Source organism: Oncorhynchus gorbuscha, linkage group LG03, assembly GCF_021184085.1.
Source record: "Oncorhynchus gorbuscha isolate QuinsamMale2020 ecotype Even-year linkage group LG03, OgorEven_v1.0, whole genome shotgun sequence".
NCBI lineage: Eukaryota > Metazoa > Chordata > Actinopteri > Salmoniformes > Salmonidae > Oncorhynchus > Oncorhynchus gorbuscha.
Window position 1 is genome coordinate 60,892,822 of NC_060175.1, and position 15,513 is coordinate 60,908,334.

General features: G+C 48.2%; 1 protein-coding gene across 1 annotated transcript in view; it reads right to left on the reverse strand.

Annotated features, from left to right (window-relative positions):
- The window catches only part of LOC124021219 (prickle-like protein 2), a 142,286-nt gene that overhangs the window by 46,540 nt on the left and 80,233 nt on the right, over nucleotides 1–15,513 (reverse strand). The window contains exon 2 of the mRNA XM_046336568.1: nucleotides 1,152–1,334. Coding sequence (XP_046192524.1) covers nucleotides 1,152–1,283 — 132 coding nt within the window. The 5' untranslated portion in view covers nucleotides 1,284–1,334. The remainder of the gene's footprint in view (nucleotides 1–1,151; nucleotides 1,335–15,513) is intronic.

The following is a 15,513-nucleotide window of genomic DNA, read 5'->3' on the forward strand; positions in this document are numbered from 1 at the left end:
GTGTTCCACACAGAACTGTTTCAGTTAATTATTTCACGTGTCATTTATTGTTTTGTTTCAGTGTTCTTTTAGTTTAATAAAGAGCATGAACACGTACCACGCTGCGCATTGGTCCTCCGATCCTTACTACTCCTCCTCGTCGGAGGAGACAGAGACAGCCGTTACAGGTTCAGACCAATTGATGAAAGCCTCTGAATAAGTGTTGAATGCTTTAGACAGGTCCAAAAAAGTAGCATAGATGGTGTTATGACCAGGTCTGAAACCTGACTGGTGTACATTTAGAATACATGTTATAGTTAAAAATGATCTAAGCTGACAATTTTCAGTCAAATCAAATCAAATGTTATTTGTCACACTGCACAAATACAACAGGTTACAGTGAAATGCTTACTTACAAGCACTTAACAAACAATGTGGTTTTCATTTAAAAACTTAAAATAAAAAATATAAAAGTAACAAAGAATTATAGACCACTGAAATATATATATTTTTTTACCTTTATTTAACCAGGCAAGACAGTTAAGAACAAATTCTTATTTACAATGAAGGCTTATCGGGGAACAATGGGTTAACTGCCTTGTTCAGGAGCAGATCAACATATTTTTACCTTGTCAGCTTGTGGATTTCGGTTACCTTCCGGTTACTGGCCAAATGCTCAAACCACTAGGCTACCTGCCTCCCACAAAACACAAAATACAACCATAATTTCATTACTGTCATATTTCATGTTCTTCAGACAATGCATTCCACAGATTATCCTCCAGCTCATCTTCAGTTTGGTCATGGTTTCTGGCTTTTTCTCCTCTATCCTTCTCTCCTCAAACCACACGAGGGGATTGAAAATGAATTAATCATCAGTTCTGCTGCTCGTTTACCAATCAATGAATCCAGCTACAAATAATTGGACTGTTGTGACAAATACAGTTCAATTTGTTTCAGCCAGGGTTCAGAAAACTATGGTAGGACACAGGAGACTTGAAGAGGCATGTGCGTGGCTAGATTAGTAGGTAGTTGGGATAAATAGGTAACAGAAAGTCAGAATTGGGTTGTGTACCTGTTCAGGGCTGAGACCGAGGGGTGTAGTCAGCAGTGTGAGAGAAGGGGAAAACGGGGGTACTAAAGACGGGGTAACAGAGAGGTGGGTAGTGTACCTGTTCAGGGCTGAGGCCAGGGGGCACCCAGGCGTATTCCTCCAGCGCACAGCCTGAGTCGTCGTCAGAAGTAGAGTTCCTCTGGAAGTCGTACATCAACTTAGTGACACTCTTCTCCATCTCCAGAGACATGGCCCTCACCACATGCTCCTCACTGGGACTCTTAGAGTGGATGCCAGTCTTCTTTTAGCAGAGAGTGCAAGAGAAAGGAGAGGGAGAGGGAGAGGGAGAGAAAGAGGGAGAGGGAGAGAGAGCGAAAGAGAGGGAGAGGGAGAGAGAGAGTGAGAGAGAGAGTGAGTGAGTGAGAGAAAAAGGGGGCATGCGAGAGAGAGCAAGAGAGAGAGAGGGAGAGGGAAAAAGAGAAAGTGAAGAGAGAGTGAGAGAAATGGAGAGATAGGATAATTAGTATTCTAGGGCTCAGATTTCCCAGTGGCATACATCAGGGCTATGGCAGATATATTAAAGCATTTTAAGCAATTTGTTACAAGCAATTACACATTAATATTGTACAGAGACACACACACAAACACACACATTGGCTCAGACTTTATTAAAACAGTCAAAAGCACGTTATGTTTATGCCATTATAGTTTTCAAAACTAATGTACAGTCCAAACACAAAAGACTAATACAACCAACCTAAGTTAAGTGATCATTTATCAGGTTTGGAGAAAAGAGAGGGTCTCTGGCTGGAGAGGGAAACAGCTGAACACATTACTATTAACAGGACAAGGTATCTGATGCCTATCGCTGTCACGCCCTGGTCGAAGTATTTTGTGTTTATCTTAATTTGTTTGGTCAGGCCAGGGTGTGACATGGGTTTTTGTATGTGGTGTATGTATTGGGATTGTAGCTTAGTGGGGTGTTCTAGTTAAGTCTATGGCTGTCTGAAGTGGTTCTCAATCAGAGGCAGGTGTTTATCGTTGTCTCTGATTGGGAGCCATATTTAGGCAGCCATATTCTTTGTGTGTTTCGTGGGTGATTGTCCTTAGTGTCCTTGTTCCTGTCACTGTGTTAGTTTACACTAGTATAGGCTGTTTCGGTTTTTGTTACGTTTATTGTTTTTGTAGTGTGTAATATAGATTTGTGTTACGCTTGTTGAATAAACATGGATCGCAATCTACACGCTGCATTTTGGTCCGACTCTCCTTCACCACAAGAGAACCGTTACAGAATCACCCACCACACCCGGACCAAGCAGCGTGGTAACAGGCAGGAGCCGCAGGAGAAGCAACAAAGGCAGCAACAGCGGCGCAATGAGGAATGGACATGGGACGATATATTGGATGGCAAGGGTTGCTACACATGGGAGGAGATGCTGGCGGGAAGGGATCGCCTTCCATAGGAACAGGTGGAGGCAGTGAGGAGAGCAGAGGCAGCCGGAGAGAGGAGCCGGCAATATGAGGGAACACGGTTGGCAAGGAAGCCCGGGAGTCAGCCCCAAAAATTTATTGGGGGGTGGCTCACAGGGAGTATGGCTATGCCAGGTAGGAGACCTGCGCAAACTCCCTGTGCTTACCGGGGGGCTAGAGAGACCGGGCAGGCACCGTGTTATGCTGTGGTGCGCACGGTGTCTCCAGTGCGGGTGAATAGCCCGGTGCGGTATATTCCATCTCCGCATATCGGCCGGGCTAGATTGAGCGTCGAGCCAAATGCCATGAAGCCGGCTCTACGCATCTGGTCCCCAGTGCGTCTCCTTGGGCCGGCTTACATGGCACCAGCCTTGCGCTCGGTGTCTCCCGGTTCACCTGCATAGCCCAGTGCGGGCTATTCCACCTCGCCGCACTGGCAGGGCGACCGAGAGCATTCAACCGGGTAAGGTTGGGCAGGCTCGGTGCTCAAGAGCTCCAGTGTGCCTGCACGGTCCGGTCTATCCAGTACCACCTCCACACCCCAGCCCTCCGGTAGCAGCTCCCCGCACCAGGCTTCCTGTGCGTGTTCTTGGTCCAGTCCCACCAGTGCCAGCACCACGCATCAGGCCTAGAATGCGCCTCACCTCTCCAGCGCTGCCGGAGTCTCCCGCCTGTTCAGCGCAGCTAGAGCCTTCCTCCTCTACAGCGCTGCTGGAGTCTCCTGCCTGTTCAGCGCAGCCAGTGCTGCCAGCCTGCATGGAGCAGCCAGAGCTGCCAGTCTACATGGAGCTGCCAGTCTGCATGAAGCAGCCAGAGCTGCCAGTCTGCATGAAGCAGCCAGAGCTGCCAGTCTGCATGGAGCAGCCAGAGCTGCCAGTCTGCATGGAGCAGCCAGAGCTGCCAGTCTGCAAGGAGCTGCCAGTCTGCAAGGAGCTGCCAGTCTGCACGGAGCTGCCAGTCTACACGGAGCCGCCAGAGCTGCCAGTCTGTAAGAAGCCGCCAGAGCTGTCAGCCTACATGGAGCAGCCAGAGCCGCCAGTCAGCGTGGAGCAGCCAGAGCCGCCAGTCAGCATGGAGCAGCCAGATCCGTCAGTCTGCCAGGATCCGCCAGTCAGCCAGACTCTTCCAGATCTGCCAGTCAGCCAGACTCTTCCAGATCCGCCAGTCGGCCAGGATCTGCCAGATCCGCCAGTCAGCCAGGATCCGCAGTCAGCCAGGATCTGCCAGCCAGCCAGGATCTGGTAGATCCATCAACCTGCCTGAGCTTCCTTTCACTCCTGAGCTTCCCATCAGTCCCGAGCTTCCCATCAGTCCCGAGCTTCCCCTTAGTCCCGAGCTTCCCCTCAGTCCCGAGCTTCCCCTCAGTCCCGAGCTGCCTCAGTCCTGAGCTGCCCCTCAGTCCCGATCTGCTCCTCAGTCCAGTGGGGTTCTGGGTGAGGACTACTAGGCCATTCTCGGCTTCGAGGGTGGACTATCCAAGGACTAAGGAGGGACTAAGACAGTGATTGAGTGGAGTCCACGTCCCGTGCCGGAGCCGCCACCATGGACAGACGCCCACCCGGACCCTCCCTATTGTTTTGAGGTGCATTCGGGAGGGTTCTTCTGCTAGCCATCATTCAAAGGTGTAAGTAGGGAATGGAGGGTGGGTGATAAGGGGACAGGCCCTTACAGTAAATTGGTTTATATGGAAAACAAGATCATGGGTTTACTGTAGCGAATTCAGTTCCAATAGAATCAGTCCCACCCCATCACATTCCACAGACCAAGCTCAAACATGATCTGTCCACATGAATCCAAAACATCATTCCCTCACCACAACCCTGTGGAACATCCAATACTTGGAATCTAGAAGATAACTAAAACAGCTTCTCAGAACATATTACAAAACACACACAAAGCCACATGAGATAACTAAAGTCATGAAACGACAATGACTTAACTAGCTACATAGCCGTCTTTGTATCAAAGATAATTGTGTAGTCTAGAGCGATTTTCTAGGTTCGCTAGCCATCTATTGTCGTTCTTTTAACGTAACGTAACGTAAACAACACTGCTAGCTAGCCTGCTAGCCCCCGAATAGCAACACTGCAGAAACTATTACACTCAACGGAATGACTTGATTAGTGTAGTGTCAACAACGCCCACTGCCAGCTGGCCTACTTCAGCAGTACTGTATCATTTTAATCATTTTAGTCAATAAGATTCTTGCTACAGCTTAACTTTCTGAACATTCGAGACGTGTAGTCCACTTGTCATTCCAATCTCCTTTGCATTAGCGTAGCCTCTTCTGTAGCCTGTCAACTATGTGTCTGTTTATCCCTGTTCTCTCCTCTCTGCACAGACCATACAAACGCTCCTCACCGCGTGGCCGCGACGACCCACGTGGAGTTCCAGGTCTCCGGTAGCCTCTGGAACTGCCAATCTGCGGTCAACAAGGCAGAGTTCATCTCAGCCTATGCCTCCCTCCAGTCCCTCGACTTCTTGGCACTGACGGAAACATGGATCACCACAGACAACACTGCTACTCCTACTGCTCTCTCTTCGTCCGCCCACGTGTTCTCGCACACCCCGAGAGCATCTGGTCAGCGGGGTGGTGGCACCGGGATCCTCATCTCTCCCAAGTGGTCATTCTCTCTTTCTCCCCTTACCCATCTGTCTATCGCCTCCTTTGAATTCCATGCTGTCACAGTTACTAGCCCTTTCAAGCTTAACATCCTTATCATTTATCGCCCTCCAGGTTCCCTCGGAGAGTTCATCAATGAGCTTGATGCCTTGATAAGCTCCTTTCCTGAGGACGGCTCACCTCTCACAGTTCTGGGCGACTTTAACCTCCCCACGTCTACCTTTGACTCTTTCCTCTCTGCCTCCTTCTTTCCACTCCTCTCCTCTTTTGACCTCACCCTCTCACCTTCCCCCCTACTCACAAGGCAGGCAATACGCTCGACCTCATCTTTACTAGATGCTGTTCTTCCACTAACCTCACTGCAACTCCCCTCCAAGTCTCCGACCACTGCCTTGTATCCTTTTCCCTCTCGCTCTCATCCAACACCTCCCACACTGCCCCTACTCGGATGGTATCGCGCCGTCCCAACCTTCGCTCTCTCTCCCCCGCTACTCTCTCCTCTTCCATCCTATCATCTCTTCCCTCCGCTCAAACCTTCTCCCACCTATCTCCTGATTCTGCCTCCTCAACCCTCCTCTCCTCCCTCTCTGCATCCCTTGACTCTCTATGTCCCCTATCCTCCAGGCCGGCTCGGTCCTCCCCTCCCGCTCCGTGGCTCGATGACTCATTGCGAGCTCACAGAACAGGGCTCCGGGCAGCCGAGCGGAAATGGAGGAAAACTCGCACCTGGCATCCTTTCACTCCCTCCTCTCTACATTTTCCTCCTCTGTCTCTGCTGCTAAAGCCACTTTCTACCACGCTAAATTCCAAGCATCTGCCTCTAACCCTAGGAAGCTCTTTGCCACCTTCTCCTCCCTCCTGAATCCTCCGCCCCCTCCCCCCTCCTCCCTCTCTGCAGATGACTTCGTCAACCATTTTGAAAAGAAGGTCGACGACATCCGATCCTCGTTTGCTAAGTCAAACGACACCGCTGGTTCTGCTCACACTGCCCTACCCTGTGCTCTGACCTCTTTCTCCCTCTCTCTCCAGATGAAATCTCGCGTCTTGTGACGGCCGGCCGCCCAACAACCTGCCCGCTTGACCCTATCCCCTCCTCTCTTCTCCAGACCATTTCCGGAGACCTTCTCCCTTACCTCACCTCGCTCATCAACTCATCCCTGACCGTTGGCTACGTCCCTTCCGTCTTCAAGAGAGCGAGAGTTGCACCCCTTCTGAAAAAACCTACACTCGATCCCTCCGATGTCAACAATTACAGACCAGTATCCCTTCTTTCTTTTCTCTCCAAAACTCTTGAACGTGCCGTCCTTGGCCAGCTCTCCCGCTATCTCTCTCTGAATGACCTTCTTGATCCAAATCAGTCAGGTTTCAAGACTAGTCATTCAACTGAGACTGCTCTCCTCTGTATCACGGAGGCGCTCCGCACTGCTAAAGCTAACTCTCTCTCCTCTGCTCTCATCCTTCTAGATCTATCGGCTGCCTTCGATACTGTGAACCATCAGATCCTCCTCTCCACCCTCTCCGAGTTGGGCATCTCCGGCGCGGCCCACGCTTGGATTGCGTCCTACCTGACAGGTCGCTCCTACCAGGTGGCGTGGCGAGAATCTGTCTCCTCACCACGCGCTCTCACCACTGGTGTCCCCAGGGCTCTGTTCTTGGCCCTCTCCTATTCTCGCTATACACCAAGTCACTTGGCTCTGTCATAACCTCACATGGTCTCTCTTATCATTGCTATGCAGACGACACACAATTAATCTTCTCCTTTCCCCTTCTGATGACCAGGTGGCGAATCGCATCTCTGCATGTCTGGCAGACATATCAGTGTGGATGACGGATCACCACCTCAAGCTGAACCTCGGCAAGACGGAGCTGCTCTTCCTCCCGGGAAGGACTGCCCGTTCCATGATCTCGCCATCACGGTCGACAACTCCATTGTGTCCTCCTCCCAGAGCGCCAAGAACCTTGGCGTGATCCTGGACAACACCCTGTCGTTCTCAACTAACATCAAGGCGGTGGCCCGTTCCTGTAGGTTCATGCTCTACAACATCCGCAGAGTACGACCCTGCCTCACACAGGAAGCGGCGCAGGTCCTAATCCAGGCACTTGTCATCTCCCGTCTGGATTACTGCAACTCGCTGTTGGCTGGGCTCCTTGCCTGTGCCATTAAACCCCTTCAACTCATCCAGAACGCCGCAGCCCGTCTGGTGTTCAACCTTCCCAAGTTCTCTCACGTCACCCCGCTCCTCCGTTCTCTCCACTGGCTTCCAGTTGAAGCTCGCATCCGCTACAAGACCATGGTGCTTGCCTACGGAGCTGTGAGGGGAACGGCACCTCAGTACCTCCAGGCTCTGATCAGGCCCTACACCCAAACAAGGGCACTGCGTTCATCCACCTCTGGCCTGCTCGCCTCCCTACCACTGAGGAAGTACAGCTCCCGCTCAGCCCAGTCAAAACTGTTCGCTGCCCTGGCCCCCCAATGGTGGAACAAACTCCCTCACGACGCCAGGACAGCGGAGTCAATCACCACCTTCCGGAGACACCTGAAACCCCACCTCTTTAAGGAATACCTAGGATAGGTTAAGTAATCCCTCTCACCCCACCCCCCCCTAAGTTTTAGATGCACTATTGTTAAGTGACTGTCCCACTGGATGTCATAAGGTGAATGCACCAATTTGTAAGTCGCTCTGGATAAGAGCGTCTGCTAAATGACTTAAATGTAAATGTTAAATGTAGTCTCCCTCTCTGTTCTTTGAGGGAGAGCCAATGAGTGAGTCAGAGTGTATGAGGTACTGTGGCGTGTTGTTAATCTCTCTCTAAAATGGACGCCTCTAATGGATTCCTCTAAGGGACAAGGTAAAGCTGGTGTAGCTGCTAGGCCCTGGCCTGGCCTGAGGAAGGCAGGAAGTGCACTACTTACATCACCACTGTATGGAGGATGAGTGGAGAGAGGGAGAGGAGGCCTCATGGGAGACCAGGAGAGAGTGTTTTTTTGTTTGTTGACGTAACACACTCTCACTATACCGAGTGGTTAGTCATCAACACACTCCTCTGATCTGCCTTGGCAACATATTAGGGAGTGGGGGTATTCAGGAGGAGGGAAGGTATCTCGCTTTGCTCGCTGGCTTGTGTTCATTTCTGCTTTCTAGAGAAAAAAACGATAGGCCTGTCTATCAGTCACAGTCAATCAAAGATAATATCCATTATGTGCAATGATAATGAAGATGAGCACATACAGTTGAAGTCGGAAGTTTACAAACACTTAGGTTGAGTATTTAAAACTATTTTCAGCCCCTCCAGAATTTTTTTGTTAACGAAATATACACTGCTCAAAAAATAAAGGGAACACTTAAACAACACAATGTAACTTCAAGTCAATCACACTTCTGTGAAATCAAATTGTCCACTTAGGAAGCAACACTGATTGACAATAATTTTCACATGCTGTTGTGCAAATGGAATAGATTACAGGTGGAAATTATAGGCAATTAGCAAGACACCCCCAATAAAGGAGTGGTTCTGCAGGTGGTAACCACAGACCACTTCTCAGTTCCAATGCTTCCTGGCTGATGTTTTGGTCACTTTTGAATGCTGTCGGTGCTTTCACACTAGTGGTAGCATGAGACGGAGTCTACAACCCACACAAGTGGCTCAGGTATTGCAGCTCATCCAGGATGGCACATCAATGCGAGCTGTGGCAAGACGGTTTGCTGTGTCTGTCAGTGTAGTGTCCAGAGCATGGAGGTGCTACCAGGAGACAGACCAGTACACCAGGAGACATGGAGGAGGCTGTAGGAGGGCAACAACCCAGCAACAGGAGCACTGGCAGAGCCCTGCAAAATGACCAGGCATTGTAGGGAGGTCATACAGGCACGTGGAGGCCACACACACTACTGAGCCTCATTTTGACTTGTTTTAAGGACATTATATCAAAGTTGGATCAGCCTGTAGTGTGGTTTTCCACTTTAATTTTGAGTGTCACTCCAAATCCAGACCTCCAGGGGTTGATACATTTGATTTCCATTGATGATGTTTGTGTGATTTTGTTGTCAGCACATTCAACTATGTAAAGAAAAAGTATTTAATAAGAATATTTCATTCATTCAGATCTAGGATGTGTTATTTTAGTGTTCCCTTTATTTTTTTGAGCAGTGTAGTTTTGGCAAGTTGGTTGGGCATCTACTTTGTGCATGACACAAGTAATTTTTCCAACAATTATTTACTGACAGATTATTTCACTAATAATTCACTGTATCACAATTCCAGTGAGTCAGAAGTTTACATACACTAAGTTGACTGTGCCTTTAAACAGCTTGGAAAATTCCAGAAAAGTATGTGATGGCTTTAGAAGCTTCTGATAGGCTAATTGACATCATTTGAGCCAATTGGAGGTGTACCTGTGGATGTATTTCAAAGCCTACCTTCAAACTCAGTGCCTCTTTGCTTGACATCATGGGAAAATCCAAAGAAATCAGCCAAGACCTCATAAAAAATTTAAGACCTCCACAAGTCTGGTTCATCTTTGGAAGCAATTTTGAAACACCTGAAGGTACCACATTCATCTGTACAAACAATAGTACGCAAGTACAAACACCATGGGACTACGCAGCCATCATACCACACAGGAAGGAGATGTGTTGTCTCCTAGAGATGAACGTACTTTGGTGCGAAAAGTGCAAATCAATCCCAGAACAACAGCAAAGGACATTGTGAAGATGCTGCAGGAAACAGGTACAAAAGTGTCTATATGCACAGTAAAATGAGTTCTATATCGACATAACCTGAAAGGCCGCTCAGCAAGGAAGAAGCCACTGCTCCAAAACCGCCATAAAAAAGCGAGACTACGGTTTGCAACTGCACATGGGGACAAAAATCTTAATTTTTTTTGTCCTCTGGTCTGATGAAACAAAAATAGAACTGTTTGGCCATAATGATACTTTGAACGATCGGCTATGAAAAGCCAACTGACATGAACTCCTGAGGTGCTGACCTGTTGCACCCTCGACATCCACTGTGATTATTATTATTTGACCCTGCTGGTCATCTATGAACATTTGAACATCTTGGCCATGTTCTGTTATAACCTCCACCCGAAACAGCCAGAAGAGGACTGAGTGTCCTCCCCTCATAGCCACCCCTCATAGCCTGGTTCCTCTCTAGGTTTCTTTCTTGGGTCTGGCCTTTCTAGTCAGTTTTTCCTAGCCACCATGCTTCTTGCTGTTTGGGGTTTTAGGCTGGGTTTCTGTACAGCATTTTTAGATATCAGCTGATGTAAGAAGGGCTTTATAAATGTTTTTGATTTGATTTGATCGTTATGTTTGGAGGAAAAAAGGGGAGGCTTGCAAGACGAAGAACACCATCCCAACCGTGAAGCACGGGGTTGGCAGCATCATGTTGTGGGGGTGCTTTGCTGCACTTCACAAAATAGATAGCATCATGAGGGAGGACAATTATGTGGACATATTGAAGCAACATCTCAAGACATCAGTCAAGAAGTTAAAGTTTGGTCGCAAATGGATCTTCCAAATGGACAATGACCTCAAGCATACTTCCAAAGTTGTGGAAAAATGGCTTAAACAAAGTTAAGGTATTAGAGTGGCCATCACAAAGCCTGGACCTCAATCTCAAAGACAATGTATTGGCAGAACTGAAAAAGCGTGTGAGCAAGGAGGCCTACAAACCTAACTCAGTTACACCAGCTCTGTCAGGAGGAAAGGGCCAAAATTCACCCAACTTATTGTGGGACACCTGTGGAAGGCTACCCGGAATGTTTGACCCAAGTTAAACAATTTAAAGGCAATGCTACCAAATACTAATTGAGTGTATGTAAACTTCTGACCCACTGTGAATGTGATGAAAGAAATAAAAGCTGAAATTAAACATTCTCTCTACTATTATTCTGACATTTCACATTCTTAAAATAAAGCGGTGATTCTAACTGACCTAAAACAGGGAATTAAATATCAGGAATTGTAAAAAACTGAGTTTAAATGTATTTGGCTAAGGTGTGTGTCAACTTCCGACTTCAACTGAATCCTCTGCACCGCACGAATGACAGCTCTGTTCAAGAGCATCATTTTTACCACTCTTGTTACATACTGGAAAGTTCAAGGAGGTTCAGTCAATAATCACCATGAAATATCTTTGCCGTGGCTTCAGAAAAAGTTGATCAAGCAAATATCAATTGTCTGTTGGAGAAAAGACGGTAATTACTCCATTTCAATCAAATGACAGAAGTATTCTTTCAACTGTGTCCAAAACTACAAAGGGCTTCATCTTCAGAGAGAGAAAGTGAGAGAATAAGAGGTAAAGATACTGTAAATGGAAAGAGAGTGATTTAGTGAGAGAGAAAAGGAGTGATAAAGAGCTGTTAATGCAGTGACGAAAATAAATGTTTTTCCTTTTTCGCGTGTCATGCTTCACCTCCCTCCCAACTCCTCCTTCCATCCTTGTGTGGATCTGACAGGCTCTGTGTGGGTGGGCATGAGAGTTAGAGAGTGAGAGGGAGGGAGTAATAGAGAAAGAGCCTTTTATTAATGTAAAAGCTGACATGAGAAGAGGTGCTCGTCTGAAGCACTGAAAACCTAATCTCTCATGGACAGATTTACGTTAACAACTGGTTCCGTAGAATCCGTCAGGAAGGAATGGGATGCTTGGGCTAACTAGCAGCAGTAGTTCCAGTGTTTTGTGTTTTTCGTCACTGGTTATTTGGACAAATCACAATTTCGCTGGTGTTAGCATCTTTAGAATTTCGGAATGGGTGGAAAGCCAGCAACTTGCAAAGAAAGAGGGGGGGGGCTCCTCACTCCAGTTTCTTTCCCAGTTGTAGCATCTCTTAATCTCTTCTCTAAAAACACCTATGGGCCCAGAACTGAATCGAGCAGCTGACTAATAACGTAAGACTTTAGTTCAGGACTGATAATGTTTTTTTTTAATTGGCAAGAGTCGCAAACTGAGGCATGACATGCCAGCAACAAATGCCCGAACCTACACATCCAAGTACAACTGATCAAATTATGAAATACAAGCATTGTAAAAATTAAATCTGTAAAGTGAGCGTGGAAGAGGTGACATTTTTTGTTGTTGTCTATCAACAATAAAAAGCCATCTGGGTCTACCACACTTGGATGGAAAATTAGTGTGTGCTGTCCTGCTTGGAGGGAAGCAAAAGTCATTCCGCTACCCAAGTATAGTAAAATACCCTTTACTAGCTCAAATAGCTGACTAATCAGCCTGTTACCAACCCTTGGTAAACTTTTGGAATAACTTGTATTTGACCAGATACAATGATATTTTGCAGTAAATAAATTAACAAAATACTTTCTGCACGCTTATAGGGAAGGGCATTCAACATGCACGGCACATACACAAATCATGGATGATTTGCTGGAAGAAATTGTTCATAGAAACATTGTGGGGGCTGTTTTGTTAGACTTAAATGTGGCTTTTGACATTATCAGTCATAGTATGCTGCTGGAAAAACGTATATGTTATGGCTTTACACCCCCGGCTATATTGAAGATTGAGAGTTACCTGTCTAACAGAACACAGAGGGTGTTCTTTAATGGTAGCCTACCTGTAACGGCCGTTGTTGGTGGAAGAAGAGGAGGACCAATGCGCAGCGTGTTGAGTGTCCATATTGATAATTTATTATCATGAACACAAAACAAAATAACGAGAACTAAAAGAAACAGTCCTGAACAGTGAATACAAAAGACACTGAACAGAAAATAATCACCCACAACTCAAGGGTAAAAACAGGCTGCCTAAGTATGGTTCTCAATCAGGGACAATGATTGACAGCTGCCTGTGATTGAGAACTATACCAGGCCAAACACAGAAATACCAAATCATAGAAAAACGAACATAGACAACCCACCTGACTCACGCCCTGACCATACTAAAGCAAAAGACATAACAAAATAACTAAGGTTAGAACGTGACAGTACCCCCCCCCCACCAAAGGTGCGGACTCCGGCCGCAAAACCTGAACCTATAGGGGCGGGTCTGGGTGTGTGTCTGTCCATGGTGGCGGCTCTGGCGCGGGACGTGGACCCCACTCCACCATAGTCTTTGCCTGCCTCTTTACCCGCCTCCGTGGCCTCTTTAGAGCGGCGACATTCGTCGCCGACCTCGGACTGGGGACCCTAGCAATGGGTCCCAAATGAACAGGAGATTCCGGCAGCACCGGACAGGCGGGAGACTCTGGCAGCACCGGAGTGAAGAGCGACTGGTGGGTGGCTCTGGCAGCTCCTGACTGGCGGGCGACTCTGGCAGCTCAGGACAGACAGGCGACTCTGGCAGCTCAGGACAGACGGGAGACTCTGGCAGCTCAGGACAGACGGGAGACTCTGGCAGCTCAGGACAGACGGGCGACTCTGGCAGCTCAGGACAGACAGGCAACTCTGGCAGCTCAGGACAGACAGGCAACTCTGGCAGGTCAGGACAGATGGGCAACTCTGGCTGCCCAGGACAGACGGGAGACTCTGGCAGCTCAGGACAGACGGGAGACTGGCAGTTCAGGACAGACGGGAAACTCTGGCAGCTCAGGACAGATGGGAGACTCTGGCATCTCAGGACAGACGGGAGACTCTGGCAGCTAAGGACAGACGGGAGCACCTGCAGGAAGGAGACGGAGAGACAGCCTGGTGCGGGGGGCTGCCACCGGAGGCCTGGTGCGTGGAGGAGGCACCGGATAGACCGGACCGTGGAGGCGCACTGGAGGTCTCGAGCACCGAGCCTGCACAACCCTACCTGGCTGGATACTCCCCGTAGGCAGGCCAGTGAGGCGAGGTAGAATAGACCGCACTGGGCTGTGCTGGCGAACCGGGGACACCATGCGTAGGGCTGGTGCGATGTACCCCGGCCCGAAGAGACGCACTGGAGACCAGATGCGCTGAGCTGGCTTCATGGCACCTGGCTCGATGCCCAATCTTGCCCGGCCGATTAGAGGCACTGCGATGTAATGCACCGGGCTATGCTTGCGCACCGGGGACACCGTGCGACTCACGGCATAACACGGTGCCTGCCCGGTCCACCTCTCTCCACGGTAAGCACGGGGAGTTGGCTCAGGTCTCCTACCTGACTTAACCACACTCCCCGTGTGCCCCTCCCTAAGACATTTTTGGGGCTGCCTTTCGTCCCAGCTGCGCTGCCGTGCCGCCTCCTCATACCACCGTCTCTCGGCATTCGCTGCCTCCAGCTCTGCCTTGGGGAGGCGATATTCCTCAGCCTGTGCCCAGGGTCCTTTGCTGTCCAAAATCTCCTCCCATGTCCAGGATTCTTGAGATTTCAGCCAACGCCTGTTACCACGCTGCTTGGTCCTTGGTTGGTGGGTGAATCGGTAACGGTCGTTATTTGTGGAAGAAGATGAGGACCAATGCGCAGCGTGGTAAGTGTCCATATTGATCATTTATTATCATGAACACAAAACAAAATAACGAGAAGGAAACGAAACAGTCCTGAACGCTGAATACAAAAACACACTGAACAGAAAATAACCACCCACTACTCAAGGGTGAAAACAGGCTGCGTAAGTATGGCTCTCAATGAGGGACAACGATTGACAGCTGCCTCTGTTTGAGAACCATACAAGGCCAAACACAGAAATATCAAATCATAGAAAAACGAACATAGACAACCCACCCGACTCACGCCCTGACCATACTAAAGCAAAGACATAACAAAAGAACTAAGGTCAAGAACGTGACACTCCCCAACATAATCCCGGAAGAATCAGGCAATCCCAAGGGCAGCTGTCTAGGCCCCTTACTTTCTTACATATTTAATAATTACCTGCCACTGGCTCTGAATAAACCTCATGTGTCTATGTATGCTGTTGACAACACTATACACGTCAGTTACTACAGCAAGTGAACTCACTACAACATTTAACAAAAAGCTGCAGTCAGTTGCAGAATGGGTGGCAGTAAATAAATTAGTCCTAAATATTTCAAAAACATAAAGTATTGTATTTGGAACAAATCATTAATTAAACCCTAAACCTCAACTAAATATTCTACTGAAGTAACTACTTAACTAATAATAACTACTTGGAGTAACCCTGGATTGTAAACTGTTATGGTCAAAATATATTGATGCAAAAGTAGGTAAGATGGGGAGAGGTCTGACCATAATAAAGGGCTGCTCTGCTTGCTTAACAACAATATCAACAAGACAGGTCCTACAGGCCCTAGTTGTGTTGTACCTGGACTTACTGCCAGCTGTGTGGTCAGGTGCCACAAAGAGGGACTTGGGAAAATTACAACTGGCTCAGAACAGGGCAACACGGCTGGCCATTATATGTACACTTAGAGCTAACAATAATACTATGCATTTCAATCTCTCATGGCTCAAAATAGAGAAGACATTGACTTCATCACTACTTTTGTAA